The sequence below is a fragment of the Hyperolius riggenbachi genome, chromosome 4 (genome assembly GCF_040937935.1).
Source record: "Hyperolius riggenbachi isolate aHypRig1 chromosome 4, aHypRig1.pri, whole genome shotgun sequence".
Lineage (NCBI taxonomy): Eukaryota > Metazoa > Chordata > Amphibia > Anura > Hyperoliidae > Hyperolius > Hyperolius riggenbachi.
In genome coordinates, this window is record NC_090649.1 from 174,318,895 (window position 1) to 174,340,173 (window position 21,279).

Sequence of the window (21,279 nt, forward strand, 5' to 3'; positions counted from 1 at the left end):
ATATTTAAGAAAACTGGCTGAACATGGACTTTAGGCCACATTCATAATGCTCGTTGTGTAACATTCCCTTTGGCAGCAGTAAGGCAATGGTTAGGGAAAGCACCTCCTTCACTATATGCTTGGGTTGGGTCGGGTACAATGAAGCATACAGTCAATGAAAAGTATGCTTCACTTCTACTGTTATTAGGGGAAGCGGTTATGGCCACTATATGTTGGGTACAGTGAAGCATATATAGTTAATGACAAGTATGCTTTACTTCTACTATTAACATGTGCGTTTAGCGGTAATACATTGTATGCAGTGTATTAGTACATTACCATACTGCAACCTGTTATACCAAAATGCAGATGCCGCAATGTGAACATCAGGTGGTGCATTGCAGTGCGGTGAGCTGCGTTACAAAGCGGCTGTTAAACTACACCACAAAGCACCTCTGTGAACATGGCTCCCTCCAATAGCTAGGTGAGCTGGAAGCTGACCCAGTTCTGCCTCAGCACCAATGTACTCTCTCATAACACCTACAAAGAACAAAGCTACATAGTGAACAGCGGTGCAAAAATTCACCAGCAAATCCTGTGTAAATCACATTTCGTCGTGTGAAAGAAGAACTTTTAATTTAACAAGATTGCTGAACCAACATAGACAGATATTCAGTCTAAATTTACTATCATAATAAACACAGGCAGTACAGAGAGGCTGCATTGTAATCTGTTGAATAAAAACAATTGACAAATGCTTATTCCACATGAAATATCTGCTAATGATATGACATCTCATGCAGACATGTTACCTGTAGTTACTGGCAGCGTGTCTGGTTCAGTCCTGTCTCTTGGGTTGTAACTGTGTTGTTGTCACCAGTTGTCATGGTGGCCTCCCTCCCTCCCCCTTCCCCAGCCTGTTCAGCAGCAGAGGTTGCCGTGGCTGCTGCTTGTGCCATAAGCAGAGAGAAGTCGGTGCAGCTGAGGTGCAGCTACAATAGGTGAGATCTTCAGATACATGACATTGAGTAGATTCTGAGGAAACATTTCGGCCCCTTTCACACATGTAGTGTTGTGGTACTATTCCCTGCCGCAGCTCCTCGCAGTGGCCATTAGTCTCTATAAAACCGGCCACAAAACCCGTAGTGTGACATGATGTGATGGAAGTACACTGAGCGCTACAGGGTAACGCAGAAGCTGCAGTGCATAACCCTGCGATTCACGGAAGTAAACCCAGAAGTCCCATGTTGATTTTTTAAAATATGCCATGTTGATTTTTTAAAATATGTTGTACGGTTGCAGGTGCCCTAGGCGATCGCACCGCCACAGTGTGCAAGCTGCCCAAATCGTAAAACCTCAACTTGAGCTTAATTGTAAGTATTGCCACAAGAGAAGGGATGTTTAATGTAGCAGGGTGACATATCTAAAGGTGCCCATACATGGACTGGTACAATTTTTCATTTTTTTTTCGATTAGATCATTTAGTTCGATTATTCCGTTAGATCGAATATAAAGATTTTTCCAGTATGCCCGATCAGATATTTTTCGAAAAAGCGGGATAATCGTTTGAATTTCTTGATCGAAAAAAATATATATATTCAACTTTCATTCTATTCAATAATTTAGATCGAATAAACAGGAAAATCAAAAGTTTTTATTGTATCGTGTATGGGCACCATAAAGCTGACAATTAATTTTCTTCAGATTCGATAATATTTACGGGATCGTAAGTAACTGGAAGTTAATTATCGATCCTTCTCATAAACTGTTGGATTAGGGCCTGAAGCTTGCCTGTATGCCTAACTATCCGTCTGATTGCTGCCTGGACCAACCTTTGCTAGTACTTGACCACTCATCTGTCTCTTCCCTTGAATCTTCTATTGTCTGTGTGCGTATGATGTCTGGTTTGCTGACTACGATATTGTATACCCCTCTGGTTAACTTCCATCTGATTATTGTGTATGACCATAAACTGTTTGACTACGATTATTTCCTGATCTCTTCCTAGTGAGTCTTGGTTGTACCACTGTCTTATGGCCTTCAGTTCCTATACCTTGGACATTAAGGTTTGGGTGTAACCGTGTGCTGGGTAGACACAACTTGTCTCCCAAGGCTGAGAGGGGATGTGCCACAAAGGGTGGTGAAGACTACAGGTAGTCCCCGGTTAACAAACGAGATAGGGACTGTAGGTTTGTTCTTAACCCGCATCTGTTCTTAAGTGGGAACATTCTGCCATCTCTGTCCCCTGTACTTCCTTGGTTTCCCCCTGTGCCTCCAGTGTCCCCCTCTGATTCACCTCTGCCCTTTGTACCTGTTTATACAAGTTTAAAAGCCATTTTTTCTTTGATTTTTTTTAAATCGATTTTCTCAAAAACTACAAGTCCAATTTAAAAAATATGTTTTACTTGTTCCCATGGCAACAGAGAATTCATATCGGCGGGTCATTCGTAAGTCCGGCATTCCTAAGTCGGGGACTACCTGTACTGCGCCATTTGGGCATAGGAACTGATATAAGGCGGTGGATCCACTACGCCTTACACGGCAACACCTTATTCACTGTTTAGAAATAAATTAGTAATGGATGTAGATGACAAAGTAAAGCACAGCTACAGAACCATGGGACCCAGTACTGCAGTAATACAGACCATCAAGACTGGATATCAAATGACAGTCACATGAGAGAGATGTAAGCAGAGGAAATTGAATAACTTACAAACACAAAGGGGACACCGAGAAACAAATATAGTGTAGTATGTACTGGTAGTAAATGGATATACAATATGAAATAGAGTAAGTGCAATTATACTCACAAAACAGGGTCAGAGTTCAGCTGTAGTAGGTAAGAGGTTCTTGTAATTTGGAAGCAACAGGAAGGAGACAGATAACAGTGGCTGGAAAGTAGGCACTCTACCCTCAGATTTCATTACAGTCCTATTTTAATGTTAAACCAACTTTTAATTTTATTTCTGTGTCTGTAGGTTAGAACGTATGTGAACCAAGGCTGTAAACATGCTTGAACTTAACCGAAATTCATCAGGCAAAATCTTCAGTGTTCGGTTTTCAAATGCCATCACATCTGTTCTATTGGATACCAATGAGCAGACCTGGCAGCCAATCCAAGTGAAATCAGAAGATGATCTGCCCAAACATCGAGTCCTTTTCTTGGACTCAGCTCAGCAGAAGCACAAAGAGATCCCTGCTCAGATTTTCAGTTTGGAAGATCTTGAAGAACTTCACTTAGAGAAGAACCAGATTGAAGCCATCCCAAAGGAAATCTGCCACCTGCGTAATATCAGAGTTCTGTACCTAAATAACAATGACATCACTCAGCTTTGCAATGAGCTTGGGGAGCTCCAGGTGCTCCAGAGCTTGGACCTTAGTGATAATCCCCTTACTTGCAGCTCTCTGGCTGTTATAAGCAGACTACAACAACTCCGTGAGCTAAGACTGTACAATATCCAGCTTACACAATTTCCGGTTGAGCTGTGCAAAAAACTTCATCATTTGCATTTACTGGGACTAGCCAACAATAAACTTCAATCTCTCCCATTAGAGGTAGTTAACTTAATACATCTTAAAGAACTTTATTTACAGAATAATGAATTTGAGTTGTTTCCAAAGCAAATCTGTACACTTCCATGTCTGGAAATTGTTGATCTTGACAAAAATAGGCTGACATCTATACCTGATGAAATTAGTAGTTTAGCTAATCTCACCAAGTTGTTTATCAGTATGAATAAGCTGTCCTCTATTCCAAAGACTCTTGGTCATTGCACTAGGCTGGCAGTTCTTGATGTTTCTGGCAACCACCTTCGTAAACTTCCCCATGCTCTTGATGAGCTGAAAGACTTGACTGAACTTGGACTGTCAAATAATGTCTTCAAAACCTTACCATCTAGAATAAGTAAGTTACGTTCCCTGTGCGTGCTGTATCTGAAAAATACCGGACTGACAACGTTGCCTGCAGAATTCGCAAAGCTAGAATTTCTGAAGATACTAGATCTCAGCCAAAATCGTTTCACTGAATTCCCCTCTGAGGTCTGTGGACTCAAACGATTGCAAGTGTTGTCATTGGACGACAATTTAATAAGTTCGGTAAGAACCTATACAAACTTATTCTCTAACAGATAAGACAATGGCCCATATGCAATTCACTTTTTCTCCTTAGCTTTCTTCGAGGTGATATTTTCACAACTTGTCAATAAAATACATTTTAAGCCACCAGCAGGCAAGAACATATTTAAATAATTTGGATAGTACTTTTTCTCCCACTTATTGGTACTTTTTAATTGTATAGTGCTGAAAATTATTTTAGTGTATGAAAAATTATCCCCTAGGAGAAAACTCAGGAGAAACCGTAAATTGCATATAGGCCTTTGACCCTTATTCTATTCTCTTTTTCTCCTAAGTTTTTTTCCTAGATGATACTTGTATACCTTATGAATAAAATGCCTTTTAAAGGACAACTGAGTGAGAGGGATATGGAGCCTGCAATATTTATTTCCTTTTAAGCAATATCAGTTGCCTGGCTATTCTGCTGATCCTCTAATACTTTTAGCAAAAGACCCTGAACAAGCATGCAGCAGATCTGGTGTTACTGACATTATTGTCAGATCTGACAAGATTAGCAGCATGCTTGTTTCTGGTGTTATTCAAACACTACTGCAGCCAAATAGATCAGCAGGGCTGCCAGCTGGTATGATTTAAAAGGAAATAAATATGGCAGCCTCCATATACTTCTCACTTCAGTTGTCCTTTAATGCAGTGGTTCTCAAACTTTTTGGAGTGTGGCGCCTTTATGGCTTTGAAATTTTTTTAAGGCACGTCTGGTCAACAACAACTACCCAAATGCTGTTATGACCTTTATTAGCAGCACCACCGACCCCCCCCCCCCACACACACACACGCTCGCACTCCAAGTAGCTAGTGATGCTTATTTGGTATCATCCTCCTCTAAGTAGTCAGTGACACGCACTCCTACCGCCCTCATCAAGTTAGGTAGCATTCCCTTCCTCCCCAAAGTAGCTAGTGATGCTCATTAGGCAACATTTCCCTACTTTCAAGTAGCTAGTGTTGCTTATGTTGCTTATAAGGCCACATTCCCCCTTCAAGTAGTCAGTGACCCCAAGTCCAGATTTAGACTTTTTCCGCCCCAGGCCAACTTTCTTTTGGCTCCCCCCTTGTGCAGCGTTGCTATCCCATTCCATGTGCAGTTTCCTCTTCCACAAGTAATATTTCTGTACAGCAGCCACTCTGACTCCCATTAGGCAGCATCTCCCTCCAATTGGTCCCCCAGTGTATATCATCGTGTGGTTGCATTACCTGATGGCAATGCACAAAAGGGGATGACTGCTGGGGCTGCTTTAAAGAGAACCTGAAGCAAGTGAAGTGGGAAAGATAACACATACTTACTGAAGAAGAGAGGCCTCCTGTGTACTCCTCACTGCTGCGGCTGCTTGCCAGGACCCTCCTGAACATTGGGGACGCCCTCCTTTTCTGGCAAACGCGCAGCCACACCTACGCAGTAGCTCCAGATTTTACAAAATTTAGTATGCCGTCTGATTTTGTTTGTTTGTTTATAGAAGGGTAAATCCATGAGTGGCTACGGCTTACTGCGCAGGCTGTAGGGGAGCATGGCCCCAATATTCATTCTGACAAGCCCTTGTCTGAATGTCTAGTGGGGTCTGCATTCTGCAATGGGGAACCAGAGGACGGTGTGGGAAGCGTTTATAGGATCCAGAGGCCTCCATCCTAGGTAAGTATGTGTTTTCATTCTCGAGGTTCGCCTAAGGTACACTTTAAACCACCAAAAAGCAAGAAAATACTCTGAATAATTTTGACAGTACTTTACCTACTTCTTGGTACTTTTTCAATTGCAGAGTGCTGAAAACCTATTTTAAACAAAATATGAAACATTATCTCATAGGAGAAAACTTAGGAGAAAATGTGAATTGAATCCATTCAAAGTAATGTAACATACTTTCATGGAAGTAAATTGTTAAGTATGTTACCTGTAAATTGAGCTGTGAATAAAAGTACAGTAAATGTTCTTTATTTAGATTACACCGCAGGTGATCTCCTTACAAAATCTGATCAACTTGGGAATTACTGGAAACAGATTCAATGCTTTCCCAGAGGAAGTCTCCATGTTAGAGTCGTTGGAAAAACTTTATATCGGACAGGATCGTGGCACTCGACTTGCAAGCTTACCAGAAAACATATGCTTGCTGAAGGTGAATAATAGCATGCTTGCTTTTATGATTAAGAAACAAACACAGTAACAAACAAAAGAGAATACAGTGCATGTTTTATACTTAATAATCTAGCAGAGTATTTTCAAGATTAAAACATTAGTGTTGATGTTGGAATTCAAGTTCCTGCATTAGGAAACCAGAATGATGCAGAAGACCGCACTTCAGCACCCGAGCAAGTGGACAGGGTCACGGGGAGGTCACTCATGCCGTGCTTCACATGACTGGACTGCATCCATTGTGACCCTGTACTAGGGTCACAATGGTTGCAGCAGCCCACATCGCTATCTAGCTTGATGGTTCGGCATAATTCAGGTTTCCGAATACAGGATCCCGAATTTCAACACCAACACTAAAAACAATACAATTTAAAACTGGGTGGATACATTACCTTATAACTTAAAGAGTAACTCTGCTTTAATACAAAAATCTCTGTAACATACGTCATTTCTACACATGCCAATTTTATAACTTAACAATATTAGTTACTATTGATCAGTGTCATACTGCAACTACCATAACTTTTTTCTAGTGTTGAAAATCATCACAGCAGTGTACAGTTTGGTATAAATAACTACCCAGAATCCTTTTCTTTTGGTCCCCTATACTTTCCTAGTGGTTTTGGGTCACCCTGAGCTGCTATCTTTGTGTTTGCACGATTTTGGTGCACAAGGCAGGAAGTAAAATTCCATACACACTGTTGCCCCTGATATACATTCTCTACTTTCACAGCAGTAATAGAGAGCTAACTGGGGTAATCAAATCCATTGTATTAGCAGCCATAATGTAAGCAGCTATTGTAGTGAACACATGCAGGCTTTCAAAACAGTCACTACAGCAAAGAAACGGGTATGCATGTCTATATTTTGCAACATGTTGAATATTAAACTGTATAGGGATGATTTAATGAAGATTATTTTTGATTGATCAAATGTGCTGGCATATAGTTTCCTAAATGTTAAAAGTTAAAAATGTTAAAAGAACTAGTTTTTCTCCCCAGACAAAAAAAGCATGCCACAGTAGCTTCAACCTATCAGAATTCATGTTATTGAAACCAGGCAAATAAAAGATGAGTTCTGACTGGTTAGTATAGGTACTATTTTACAATTAGACTAGTTTCACACTGAAGCATTGCATTGTGTTTCGTTATAATATACACATAACGCAATCAAAAACAACATTTGCAGTGGCATGCGGATATAAAAAGCAACTGAACAATGTGCACCTTGGTTGACAAACATTGTGTTAGGCATTGTGTGTGATCCTAGCATTACACCATATGTTCTGCGTTGTAACAACTGAATCCATTACGTTACATCTCATCACAACTTACATATGACCACCACCCGCTGGAAGCTGCTCTGCCAGGCATGTCCCTACTCCCCCCTCCATGCATCTGAACAGTGCTCAGTGCCAAATTGACATCTGAGAGGTTGTATTCCGATCCTTACTCACGCGTGTATACAAAGCTTTAAGCCACTTCTACATGGAAGATAAGTGCTACCTTAATGATCTTTAGTGATTCCTTTGGGTGACAGTATGCGCCTTATCAGTGTACAGATGTGCAGCCCTCTGTGTTCTATGAAGATGGTCCAGAAAGTACAACACTGAATTATAGAATCTAACAGAAGGAGACTTTACTGATGTTGGGGGACACTTTTATATATGCCAGATTTTCATACTATTTTGCCTCCGCTCCAAGTGGGAACCAAGCCTTACTCTGTTGCAAAGCCAGTAGAAGTAATACCCGGTCTCCCAGAATGCTCTAGGAGGAGAATTCCACATATCTAAACTGCCTAGGCTGTGACATCACTGGGAAGGCAGGGTTACATACCAATATACACCCATATATAGATATAGGAAGTGTTTCTAATGAATAATTTGCTACGTTCTCCTATAAGTCACTGCAGTGCTTGTTTATCATGCTGTACATAAAAAAGCTCTGTCATTAGAAACTATGTAGAAGCTTTATTTAGATCAAATGTCTCCTTTAACAGTTCCATGAGAAGTGACAGGTACTGTTGATTGTGAACATCGTTGATTTGTGTTTTTATTGAATCTAGAATCTGAGAGAACTGTACATTGAAAACAACAATCTGACGTCTCTTCCATCCACATTGCACCAGCTGCAGAAGCTTACTGTCCTGGATTGTCACAACAACCATCTAAATCATCTGCCTGATTCTGTCTGCCAAATTCCAGGTAAATGTCCCCATCAAGGGCATGTGCAAGCTTTTGTAGTGGGGATATCCTGTAGCCAGATGCATGCTGGGAATCAATTTCATCTTCATTATCTGCTGTAAATGTAGGATACAATTTTGTCATACAAAATAAGAACCAGCAATAAATGGGTTCAGTCGAGAATTTGAAGAAATACTTTCTAATGGGGCCTCTTTTCCAGGGGCAGCTGAAGGTGAATTTTCAGCCCTGTCAGCTCTTCCTGTCCACTGGTCGGGCATTTGCTACCACTCAGCATGGGCAGTGGACAGCCGCCTCCCCCATTGAGCTCAATCTAAGCATGGCGGTTGCCTTCCACTACCATCCGGCTGCATGTAATAGTATCCGATTGGCACTTGTGGCCAGGAGGGTGAACTGCCCAACAAACGAGCTGTTCAGCTGCCCATGGAAAAGAGACCATACTGTAACTTTATGAAATATTTATATTTTCATCCCTATATAGGTTTACTTTTTTTATTTAGAAATAGCAGTATCCCTCTTTTCCATCATCTACGGAGCAGAATAAACTAAAACCTGGTTGCTGTGTGTTATTGCACATTCCCTGTGACCATTACAGTTTACATGACCCAAGCCCAAAAAAGGCTGTTAGGGCCTTGCCAGGTAAATACCGCAAGTCTCTAGTTAACTGTTGCTAATCCTGCTAGCACTAGCAACTAGTTGCTTTGATGAGTCCATTAAGTATCAGTGTGAGCAATTTCAGCGCAAGGTGGAGCTGAAAAAAAATGACTCACCCTTTTCCTGCACAAACTGCGGGCCTGTGCTAATTACTAATCCCTCTCCAAGTCGTAGCAACTCGGGGGGCACTTAACTGGGGCACCAGCTATTGCTAATTAGCCTTTTTTTTTTCTTAGCTAGTTTGTGTTTTTTTTTTCAGGCAACCAAATCAACCATGCAGCTTTGGTGCTGAAGCAATCAGCGCAGAGCTGCACCGCAGTCAGCTGCCTCATGCTTTGACTAATCACTAGAGATAGCCACTAGTTGCCCTTAGGGCCTTATCACAGCTCTTGGTTGCAGTAATTAGACTGAAATACATTTTAATGGAGTTGCCACAAACATCAACTAGCTACAGCAACTAGTCGCTAGTGCTAGCAACTAGCAGCAGCCTCTGGTTGCTATGATTAGTGACTAGCTGCTAGCATCTTAGAGGCAGATTTGCATAGTGCGCATGGTTCTTGTGTAACACATGTTGCAAATGGTGCAAAGTGCGTTATACAAGCAACACAAGTATTACATACATAACGCGAGTTGTGATATTTATTTTATTTGTGTTAGGGCGCTTAGCGTGTTGCTGAAAATTTGGGGGGATTTTTTTGGGAAAAGGAGTCATCAGGATGTGGATGGAGCTAACCGTTATTAAACTCTGTACTCTATACAGTGCTGCAGAAGATGTCAGTGCTATATAAATACACAATAATAATATGGTAGGATATCAGACTATGACTATGGTACGATTAGATTGTGAGCTCCTCTGAGGACAGTCAGAAAAGGGGGACATACAAAAGAAGGGGATGTAAAGGAGGAGAGGGAGTAAAGAGGTAGAGGCACAAGACAGAGAGCCTGGTGGGAGAGGAGAAATGGCAGGAATACCTGTCACCAGGACTGCAGACATTATCAGTGCTGTTTGGCAGGGGCATGCGTTAAAAGAAGCCAAAAAATCTGAAAAATGGAAAGGGTCATGGGGGAAGAATACAGGGTGGGAGGGGAAGCTGGGAAAAGAGATAAGATTACCTGCAATCAAGCTAATCTAAATTGCCTGGAGCTTGCTTATTTGCTCACTACAGAAGACGGCTGTCAGCACCTGTATCACTGGCTTCTGCAACAGCAGACTGCACTGCATTATTGATTATTTACTCTGTTCAGGATAAATGATAGTCTAGGGCACTCTGGTATTACAGTAGCCAGTGCACATAGCTACTAATGACAGACAACTTCTGAAGCACTAAACACATCCTGCCACCTCTCCCTGCTAATGTCCCAGCTGCAGCACAGCAATCATTCTCTCTACTCACCCTGCTGCTATGCACATTCACTCACTGCAGGCTGTGTGTAGAGAGCAGGGAGACACATTGTCCACAGGACAGGTAGGGGGAGGGGTGCTACATTTAGTGCAGAAAGTAGTACAGTCCCCTGCACTGGCTGCTGAATGTTGCCCAAACTATGAAAACATGTCCCAGGTGGAAGAACACTGTGACTGAGCACCACAGCGGCACCCCTAGCCATGGCTACACCTGATGCTGTGAGCACCTGCAACCTTATGGTAGGTACGCCACTGAATGCCAGTAAAACTTAGATGCGCTGTTTGCACACATAAACAGTGAATCCTCTCCTTAGTCAGCTGTATGACATGGTCTTCAAAGCTTCAGCACTTCATTTCCAGTTTGGATGCGTGTGACAGAGCACTGAAGTGAGTTATCAGTTATTTTCATTTACATTTCCATTGAATATGCAGGAATATTTTATTATGTTTTTCTTCCCCTCAGGACTGCAGAAATTACTTCTCCACAACAACCTGCTGACCACTCTACCAGACAACCTGGACATGTTGCACTCACTGGACCTTCTTCTACTAAGTGGGAACCCCATGACTGACCCACCAGAGGATGTGTGCAGCCAGGGGAAGACTGCTGTATGGGCTTGCCTAAAAGAAAAGAGACACAAGTCTGCGATGGCAACAAAGGTAACAACCACATCAGCGCATACATTTAACTACTATCCACGGCAGCGCTGTACTGGGGACATCAGTGTGAAATGGCTGTCTCCCTGGGGGAGACAGGAGCGATCTGCTGTAATAGGCTGAAGCCTATGACAGCTGAATGCTGTCATAGGCTGGCAGGGGGAGGAAGGGTTAGGAAAATAATAAAAAAATAGGTTTATTTATTAAAAAAAATTATTTGTAAACAATCCGGGGAGCGATCAGAGCCCACCAACAGGAAGCTCTGTTGGTGGGCAGAAAGGGGGATCACTTGTGTGCTGAGTTGTATGGCCTTAATTGCAAAAAATAGCCTGGTCACTAGGGGGGTGTAAGCCTACGGTCCTCAAGTGGTTAAAAGCGCCACATGTTAATTTGTGCACAAGTTATTGCCGATAGAATATCAGTAATTTTACTAATATTCTACTACCACCTATTATTATTGGTAGAATATTGGTAGTGTTAGGTATTGAAATGTTACTAGCAGGTGGATGATTGCTGTCTCATGCACTCACCTGCAGTAAGTACTTGTTGTGGGTGTATGAACAAGACTACAGTTCTCAAACTCTGATTCTCTACTTTCAGACATTTTTAAACAATGCATTGCAAGCGGGAATTATCACTTATGCCCTCCAGTGTTCAACACCATTCTCAGTGTACCAGTGGTGTAGCAATAGATGCAGAGGTTGTGACCGCACCGGGGCCCTTGGTCCAGAGGGGCCCATTAGGGGCCATCCTTCATCCATTTTATTACTCTGAACACATCTCTCTGACACTGCAGCTGTCCTTGATAGTTAGTAGAGTGCTTGGGGCCCCATGTAAGACTTGCACCGGGGCCCAAGCTCCTTGGGTATACCGCTGGTCTCCACCCTAAGTAAAACAGCTCCATTGTTACTGTTACCTGTATAGTAACTTGCAGCTTTGCCTGTTTATTGCAGATACAAGCGCTGTGGCGTGGCATCATGGTACGGAAAGGACTTGGGCCCTACATTTACCTTCTGCAGATGGGCAAAAAAGAAAAATCAAAAAAGGATAAAAAAGTTAAGGGAAAAGGCAAGAAGTGTGCTGCAAAGGGGAAAAAGAAATGACAGACTGCTACCAGCGAACACACTATAGTAATGAAACAAGGGAATAAAATCCATACTGGCACATACAGCAGGAGCTTACTGAACATCCCTCTGCACACAGCACAGATGAATGCATTATTCCCAGGGACAAAGAACAGGAGTGTTCAAGCCTGTTTCTCTTGTGAAATTAGCTTTGATTGCTGGATAAGACATCCCACAATGCACTAGTGCTAAGGCACAGGTAATACATCGGCTTACTTCTGTAAGCTTCAGTCAGTAGATCAAATTTCCTTTTGTATGCACCAGGAAATGCTTCCAGATTAACCACTTCTGGACCGCAGTAATTGAAACATACGCCCTGATTGGGAGGGGTTATCCCTGCCAGGACGTAGAGTTCAATTACTGCACTCACATGGACCCACCACTACCGCCGATCACGACGCTTTCCCGTTGATGCAGGTCCTACGCACTGCCATCGCTATGACAGCAGAGCTAGCAACGGCAGAGGGGCCTGCAGCGATGGGTAAGCAGGGTGAATAGCAACAGCGACGTATCCTTGCAGCAATACGTTGGAAGGAGACGTTTTTAGGTACCAGCAGTCTCTGGTCTTTTAGGGGCCAGAGACTGCTGGTACACAAGTGGTTAAAGAGGTACAGTAGTGGCATATAGTAGAATGCAGTTAATTATTCAGAATACCCACTTTTATGGTAATTGTCCTGGTTTCAGCATCAGAAACAGAAGCCTGTTTAGCTATGTGAAATTCTCCTCCAAGAGCATTCTGGGAGACAGGTATATTTTGCATTGGCTTTGAAACTCACCTGACAGGACTAAAGATGTTGCCACCTATGACAAATCTCTGAATATAAGCCAGGGAGAGAAAAGATTTTACGAAAGGAAAACACTGATTCAATAATTTATAAATGTATATTGTAAAAAAATAAGCAATTGTATTTATTACGTTATTTTCACTACAGCTCCTCTTAAAGTTTATACAAATCATACAAATCAGAGCCAATCAGTTCAGTAAAGAGTTCTTAGCACATTTTATATATCCTCTTCCAAACAAGAATAATAAATATTTATACTATTTATTCAGTCAGAACAATGAAATGGAGTTTTGTGGAATGAGAGTCGGTTAACACTTGCAGTGAATCCCAACATATCTATTGTGGATCAGTTTATCACTAATCTGTGCTATGTGTAGCACACGTTTCCAGTCTGTTTAAACGTATGGTAAAAATGTGTGCTTTTAAATGGGTGTTTTTATTATCTTGTTGTGCTTTTTTTGTCCATTAGAAAGGGAAGTGGGAGTAGCTGTGCTGTCGCAGCAGTATGTTTGCAAAGCTTGCAGTTGCTTCTTGCAGCTTCTTGCACTGGTGCTGGTCACTGTACCCAGGATTGTGCTTGTCATAGAGCTCTGGGTGCTCCTGTGCAGTCGATATCACACATCTGCTCGGTAGTCATGTTTAAAGCCCTGCTCGGTAAACAGGAAGTCCACAAACATGGTGCTGAGGGGCGGAGCAGGAAGTTTATGCAATACGCTTTGGCATATGATTTGTGTGCAAAGTTCTGTGTGGCATTGGAAAATACATTTTTATATTGACTTTCATTGCCTCGGTGGGGATTCGCTATCCGGGAAAAAAGTGCCAAGTTTGGGCTCTCCGCTCAGTTTTCAAGAACGCATTCAACCGATCTGTTCTTATTTGCAAGTCAAGGTAGCCAATGATATGTGCATACGTTTCTGTACGCTCCAGAAAGCGTACCGAATAAGTACGTTTTTATTGCAAGTGTGAGCCGGCCCTCAGTCAATATAATGGAAAGATTTAGTGCCTCACTACTGCTGCATAATAAGGAAGTAGCTGTTGCAGGGACCGCAGTGCACACAATTTATCTCATGACTTATGTCACCTTATCTATTTATCACCTTATTTTTAGAATAATTTGTCAGCAGATAGCAGGCTAAAGACCCAGCTCAGCCTCATATTTATAATGCTTATTATGGAAATTTGCTTTCATTAGCAATGCACAATGGTTTGTACATTGCACATCTGTACTTTTAACAATATGTATGAGTGAAGGAACCACCGCTCGACCCCACCGGTGGATAATTGTGCTGGACCGGGTTAGCAAAACCTCAGGAACACTCCAACAGAAGAAAGGTCCGCACCAATTCACCACGAATCCTCTTTATTGTTAGGACATATCCTGTATTAAAACATGGAATCTCAAACTGACATGTTTCGGACCTACTGGTCCTTAATCATAGCTGAGTTTGCATGGAAAACCTTTGACATATTAGTACACACCCGGTCCATAGCTCCACCTCCTATCCACCTCAATGAGGGCGGTGTCACTCAAGAAGGCAGAGCCAGGGTACAGGTCAGTTCCAAAAAGTGCATGAAAATCTAAAACCCACATTTGTGACCACTTTCTCGGCAGAGTATAAAGAGGTCACAGGTATTATCACCAAATATTTACCCATACTCAAGGCAGATGCAGGTCTATGTCCCATTATTAATGAAGGTGTTAGAATGGCTAGCCGACGGGCACCCACTCTCGCCAGACTTTTGTCCCCAAGTTTGTTTGAATCAACGCAACGCTCTAACACGTGGCTTTCCCTGACAGGTTCTTTTAGATGTAATGTCCCCACATGCCGATATTGCCATGTACACATAAAGAGGATTCGTGGTGAATTGGTGCGGACCTTTCTTCTGTTGGAGTACTTTTAACAATAAACATAGTAAAAAAAAAACTGTTTGGTTGGGTCCTGTAGCTCCATTTCTTGCTGACTGGATAATGTCAGGACTGAATTCTGCCTAGACTTCTCTCCTCCCCCTTTACCACCTACACCAGCTAATCAGGGAGGGAGCACAAGCTAGTCTTTCCATGTCAGCACAGATAACCTGACGTCTGTCATTGCTTCTATTGGTAAGAGATTACTTTTTATGGTCAGCACTGCAGCTACAGCAGAGTCTCCTAATGCTAAGAATCTACTGTATCTGCAGTGCTGTCCACAAAGCGTTCATCTCTAAGCACAGGGGGTAGATGAGCAGGTTGGCTGTGTCCATATTAGTGAGTGCTGCTGTCTGGCTAGTGAATATCTATCCTCCTTGCAACTACAAGCTTTAGTGAATGGATCCTGAGTCACATGATTCATATTTCCAAAGGCAATTTCTCTGGTATGGCTGCAGCAGATGTGAAAATAGTGTTATTAATACCATAGACCCCCTATTAACCTTCATGTATAATGAAAAATCTGGGACTGTGTGAACTAGGACTTTTAAATAAGTTGTATGTGATTAACTAAAGTGTCATATATTCACCTTATTCATAGTATCTTTTTAATCAGGAAGTATGAAAATTGTTTTGGATGTCCAATGTGTGAAAGCTGTGAGATGAAGTAACTTATGAGGAAAGCTTAGTATGGCAGGGCCAATATTTTCAGGCAGGTGATTTGCACACGGGTTATTTTTGTCATCTGCGTTCCATTTAGTATTACTTGTAAAACTAAGGAAGTGAGCTTTTCCATATAATGCTCTGTATACAGATCAGTCATAGTGAATATTAATCTTATTTTCCCTATGTATTCTGCTGAGCTGCTGTTGTTCTGCTGTTGATAGTCTCCATCGTTGCATTCCCAGTTCCTTCAGTTTTGGCAGTTTTGGCAGACTGGATAATAAGTGAATGAACCATGGACCACAGTCACGGGCAGAAGCAGGTCTCAAACTGATATCCAACTCAACAATGTTCTTCAGAGCCGGGATGCTTTCAAATAACAGGGACCAGCCTTCATCAGGAATTGTGTCATTGTAGGCTAGATCAAGCTGCTCCAAGCTGTCCAAGTGTCCGGCTTGTGCTACTGATGCTGCAAAACATTAAAAACACTGCTGTAGTTATCAGTGAACACCAAAGTAGCACTTTGTACTTTTTGATGTATAGTTATTTCAGCTTTTAATTATATACCACTGTTATCTTCACAGTTCACATAGGAAAAGACCCACAGGGACAGCATTCATTTCTCTATTTTCATTTCATGTTATCCAGTGTTGTTATGTGCAGTGCTTTGGTCAAAGCTTATAGAATTCGGGCAAATTGTGGATCGGGCATGCTTGTTGCTCCACCAAGTTTCATCCAATTAGATAAAATGATTGAATCCAAAGGTCGATAAATGTATGGCCACCTTTAAAAACATGAGCCTTTGTATAAATTGAATATGCTCTGAAATCTTAACATGACACAGACTTGAAAGCCTAATAAATAAGGCCATCAAGTACCGTAGATTCACCGAAGACTGCTTTGTGGCTTTATGTATTTCCACCTACTTACACGAGATGCAATCAGTGGAAGTCTCCCTCATTCAGACCTCATCAGAAGAATGGCATTCGGTGCTGATTGTGCTGATCTAACTACCGTCTTTCCCCGAATATAAGACACTGTCTTATATTCTTTTTGGGGAGGAAATGTCTGCTAGGGCTTATTTTCGGGGGTGGGAGGGGCTAGACGCTGTGTGTATGGGCAGGTGCGTGGTCTCTTACCGCACCTCCCTTGTGGCTGCGTCCCCCTCCGTTCCTGGTAATTCCTCCGGTGGCGGCGGCATAGTAATCCATCTGTGAGGGCGCCCTGTGACCCTCACGCAGTACGCTAGGCCAGCTCTGCGCTGGCGCTCTCTTCCTGTCATCATGTGCGCCCGGCAGATGCGTCCCAGGCGCACACTGATTAATCAATGTGCGCCTGGGACGCATCTGCCGGGCGCACATGATGACAGGAAGAGGGCGCCAGTGCAGAGCCGGCCTAGCGTACTGCGTGAGGGTCACAGGGCGCCCTCACAGATGGAATACTATGCCGCCGCCACCGGAGGAATTACCAGGAACGGAGGGGGACGCAGCCACAAGGGAGGTGCGGTAAGAGACCACGCACCTCCCCATACACACAGCGCCCCACCCCCAGCTAGGCCTTATTTTCGGGGTAGGCCTTATATTTCAAGCATGCTTGAAATATAAGGGAGGCCTTACTTTCGGGGTAGGTCTTACTTTAGGGGAAAGACGGTAATATTATTATTTATTGTATTTATAAAACACCTACATATTACGTAGCGCTGGACAGTAAATAGGGCTACTAGATTAGGATTCACCAGCAGTCATTGGACACTAATAGGTGGTTTTAAGGAAACAGGTATCTTTCACTGGATGATGGTGAGCAATGAAACATGTCTGGGAATTTGCATTAGTAGTAAGTATCATATGAGATTGGGTCGAGAGATGAAACTGATAAAAGGAGATTTCTTCTTGTATATTGAACATTATGCTGACACACTTATTTGAACTTACAGTTTATAGAAGGTTACTTTTATAAATCATGAAACATTTTATAATGTGCTTGTGTGTTACCTAAAACCGCCAGGTCTTGTGTCACCAGGTTGCAGCTGCTCAGTGGAAGGCTTTGCAGAAATGTAGCATTTCGCAGAGTTTCTGTAAGCAGTTTAACGTTTCCTCCAACACACTTATTCCAGGATAGGTCCAGTGACTGCAGGTCTGTGAGATATCGTGAGGCTTCAGCTGGAATAACATAGAGACGAAGCATTAATCCATAATCCCTGGAGCTAGGCCACTGGTTTAATGTTTTGTCCAGATCATAGAACTATTTTAAAAGGTAATGCCAGAAAGCAAAGATAATCATTTAATGTGGGAGGAAACTCAAAATTACATTTTTGCTCTAAAACATTAAGCACATTAATAAAACAAACAAATATGAAACAAGTCAAGACTGGTCTAATGTCATTGAAGGCATATTTACACTTCACTGAAGCTAACTGCTAACATTGCTGGGTGCAGGACAAATGATCTAATTGACTTGTAAGTAATTACTGAGCGAATAAAGGAGAGAAAGTTATGTGCTGACTGTATTTGAGCTGGGTGTGAGTGTGCAGCTGTCAGTCCATGACAATCTCTGAAATGGAGGGACAAGTAGGTTCTTCTTTCATTTTGTAAATACTGAAAGGTTTTTACAAAACTTTTTACACATATTTGACATAGGGAAAACAAATAAAAACTGCTTTATTTAGGTCTTTAAATTATTTAAGGTATTCAAACTATACCCAGTCCAGCGAAGGATTCTTTCCGTAAGGAGCAGTTGCTGACATTGATGGATTTCAGCTTTGGCAGAAAGCGTAGCCTGGTGAAAAGGTGCTCCGAAGACAGCCCTACAGCTTTATTTGCTGATAAGTCCAGCACCTGAAGATTGGATAGCAGAGGTATGACCTGTGCTGGAAAGAAAACATACACCTTTACTGGTGAGCTTATATTCTCAAAGGAGCTTATAGTTTCATTAGTATCCCTCATTATTCTGACAAAGTTTAATAAATGGACTTGACTCAGGGTAGTCATTTTATTAGAATTTGGCAAGGCGACAAAGATCACGTTCCTTGCTTCCCTGTACTCTCTAAAACCTGTTACACACTTTCAATTATGATTGGCCAATCACAGATCAATTTTACCACCTTCATGTAGCACGAGGGTTTACCGACGCAATCTGATCATAGTATTCAATATCTGTTGACCCTCATAAAAGTGCTTGTGTTCTCATTTGTCCATTGATTTGTGAGATGTTTTTCAGACTTCATTGTGAGCTGTTCCTGCCAGAGCTTACATCACTTCCTCACAATGTCATGAGGTCTCCCTGCACGTATATCTCAGTGTTGCACTTTCAATGATGTAAAATCAATGGAGCAATCCATCAGGGAGAATTAAGACCCTGCTGTAATGGCACTAGGTACGTGTATCCAGAAATACAGGAACAAACTATTCACAGCTGGGGATAATTTGTGATTGATACTTCAGCTTGAGGGTCTGGTGGCTTTTTAATAAATAAATGAAAATATTACTTAGTGCTGTGACATCATCTGCAGATAGAGAGCACTGGCGGATATCCAGGAGCTCCAACTGTTTGAAAGAGGTTAAACGAGCTGCTGATTCTTTAAATCCTCCGCCTGCTGCCTTATTGCAGGACAGGTCCAGTTTCCTTAGGTGAGGCCAGTACTGGAAAGCAGAACCTGCAGAAGTACAAGGGAGAAGAATGCATTACATTCTGAGATCTATGCAGAGGATTGTATGACATTTTTCACAGCAGAGGCAACCATTTAGACTACCATTTCAGAAGCTCAGGAGACGTCACATGGTACTGCTTTGGCCTGGAATGACTGGCCTCTCCAGATAGATGCTACTATTAGAGCAATAGGTAAATCATATATAGGCAATAATATAATAATTACATACATACTACACATAACAAAGCAACAGAGAAACAACAAATAATCTTTCTTTGGGTTGTACTGAAAGAACAACACAAATGCTAAATTTACATAACACCAGATACAAATTTGGGGCAGTAAATTATACCAACACTGATCACGGCAAATATATGTGCCAGAAAAATGTGGGCTGGTAAAGAAACAAAAAGGGGTCTCCATGCTAACTTGTTCTCTTCCTATTGACCTCCAACCTGCAGAGCTAGGTGGTGCCATGCTCATTAAAATATCGAAATCTGGTCATAGTGATTTTTTTTTTTGGTGGGGGGATGTCTACATTCAAACAATAAAGTGTCAAACACGCTAATGCAGTGAGCACAAGTTCAGCACCAGGGAAAGCTCCCAGTAAGGGTCGGGACCCGTTAGCAGCGCTTTCCGTGCAATTGGCAAAGTGCTTGGATAGTGGTGGGACGCTATGAGGTTGATTCCACTCTAGCACTTGCGATTTGCATGAAATTGCAGATGCGCTGCCTGTAACACTTTCTGAGAAATTGCAATTGAAGGAAAAATTGCATCCCTTCAAATTGATACAAAAATTACTGTGAAAATGTGTTACAAAACAAATATCCAGCATCCGTTGTGGGCACCACAGGTTGAACCCAGCATCATGCCAAGGCAGAGTGATGAATGAGCAATGGCAGCAACGCACGCAACCGGCTGAAATTCCAATGCAACAATCTACTTTATAAGATTATATATTTTTGCCCCCGCTTTTTGCACGATATTGTGCAGCCATGTGCGTGTACTGTGCTTGTTCACCAGCCACATGATAGGTGTGTGGGGGTGAATTTAACCTCCAGTGTGCACACCATCTGCCAGTGATTGCATGTGGCCCTAACGGAACACACAGAAGAAACATTATAAGGTAGATTGTTGCATTGGAATGTTTGTAAGGTTGTGTGCGCTACAGTTGCCTCTACAGACCTCAAAAAGTCACCTGATCCTGTCACAAAGTATTATTTGGGGTAATAGTGATCTAATGTTATTTTAATTCTCAGTGATTAGGGCATAATCTGAACATCATCTTTTCATGTTTTTAATGAGCAGCATACTGACATGCTTGTTTGGCTGGGCAGGGTCAGTCAAGCAAAGGTGCTTTTCTATGCACAGAGGTGACAAAAGACTATGGTAGCAATTGGCTGACAAGAATCCAGGACAACCAATCAAATATTACCCCAAAGAAGGGCTGGGAAACAGATGTCTAAGTGTACCTACAAACATTCATTGGTTGCCTGATGCAGCAGCATGACATCCCATTCCACTGGTTTCTGACACCCATTCAGGTTTTGCGTTAATATTCAGCCTGGAATATGCTGGAAATGAAGTCAGTGCCCTAAACAAAGTCTTGCGGGCATGAAAAGTACAAATTAATTAGAGAGTGAGTAGTGCTGTGTGTGCTCGATCCCTTAGCCTGCATGTTGCTGCTGGGTACCAGGAGATGTTTTGTTTCCTCCTTATCCTAGCTGGTGACTCCTGTCCTTACAAGTGTTCCTCCTTTACATGCCACAGTCAACAAAAAGGAAATCTAGAATGTTGCATTTGAATTAAAAGAATAAGTACTAACTCAGATACTGGGTGCCGTCCTGTCGTAGGCCAGTAGAGCGGAGTTTTAACACAGTTAAGCAAGAGCAGTGTTTGAGCTCTTCTGTAAGAGTCTTAATTTTACTTCCGATTTCCGTGTTCTCTGAAAGGTCCAGAACTTCCAACTTTGGCATTTTGCTGATGACAGTTGCTAAAAGATATAAAAATCAA

At 42.1% G+C, this 21,279-nt stretch overlaps 3 protein-coding genes across 6 annotated transcripts in view; 1 reads left to right on the forward strand and 2 right to left on the reverse strand.

The window, feature by feature from the left end:
• The window catches only part of LRRC34 (leucine rich repeat containing 34), a 42,863-nt gene extending 41,971 nt beyond the window's left edge, over positions 1 to 892 (reverse strand). For 2 of the 3 annotated variants that reach the window (XM_068280983.1, XM_068280980.1), the window contains exon 1: positions 792 to 892. The gene's annotated coding sequence lies outside the window, so the exon portion shown is untranslated. The remainder of the gene's footprint in view (positions 1 to 791) is intronic. The other variant, XM_068280981.1, reaches the window with a different exon arrangement.
• On the forward strand, positions 873 to 12,312 carry LRRIQ4 (leucine rich repeats and IQ motif containing 4). Of its 2 annotated transcripts, XM_068280976.1 has the most exons (7): positions 874 to 980; positions 1,282 to 1,352; positions 2,958 to 4,074; positions 6,039 to 6,212; positions 8,294 to 8,432; positions 10,949 to 11,145; positions 12,096 to 12,312. In XM_068280976.1, the coding sequence occupies exons 3-7, from the start codon at positions 2,989 to 2,991 to the stop codon at positions 12,243 to 12,245; spliced, it is 1,746 nt and encodes a 581-aa protein (XP_068137077.1). In that variant the 5' UTR covers positions 874 to 980; positions 1,282 to 1,352; positions 2,958 to 2,988; the 3' UTR covers positions 12,246 to 12,312. The 2 variants fall into 2 exon arrangements, with proteins under 2 accessions (XP_068137078.1, XP_068137077.1); XM_068280977.1 differs by lacking the exon at positions 1,282 to 1,352 and having other exon boundaries at positions 873 to 980.
• Positions 12,313 to 13,163: 851 nt separating this feature from the next.
• LRRC31 (leucine rich repeat containing 31) overlaps positions 13,164 to 21,279 on the reverse strand; it is a 28,402-nt gene continuing 20,286 nt past the window's right edge. The window contains exons 6-10 of the mRNA XM_068280979.1: positions 21,092 to 21,259; positions 19,105 to 19,272; positions 18,319 to 18,486; positions 17,612 to 17,779; positions 13,164 to 16,089 (exon numbers count right to left, since the gene is read on the reverse strand). Of these exons, the coding sequence (XP_068137080.1) occupies positions 15,773 to 16,089; positions 17,612 to 17,779; positions 18,319 to 18,486; positions 19,105 to 19,272; positions 21,092 to 21,259 (989 nt within the window). The 3' untranslated portion in view covers positions 13,164 to 15,772. The remainder of the gene's footprint in view (positions 16,090 to 17,611; positions 17,780 to 18,318; positions 18,487 to 19,104; positions 19,273 to 21,091; positions 21,260 to 21,279) is intronic.

Excerpts from the sequence above, each read along its gene's own strand:
- LRRIQ4 (XM_068280977.1), top strand. The coding sequence starts at position 2,989 with ATGCTTGAACTTAACCGAAATTCATCAGGCAAAATCTTCAGTGTTCGG. Across the intron at positions 6,213-8,293 it reads AAAACATATGCTTGCTGAAG|AATCTGAGAGAACTGTACAT; the intron begins GTGAATAATAGC and ends TATTGAATCTAG. Across the intron at positions 8,433-10,948 it reads TTCTGTCTGCCAAATTCCAG|GACTGCAGAAATTACTTCTC; the intron begins GTAAATGTCCCC and ends TCTTCCCCTCAG.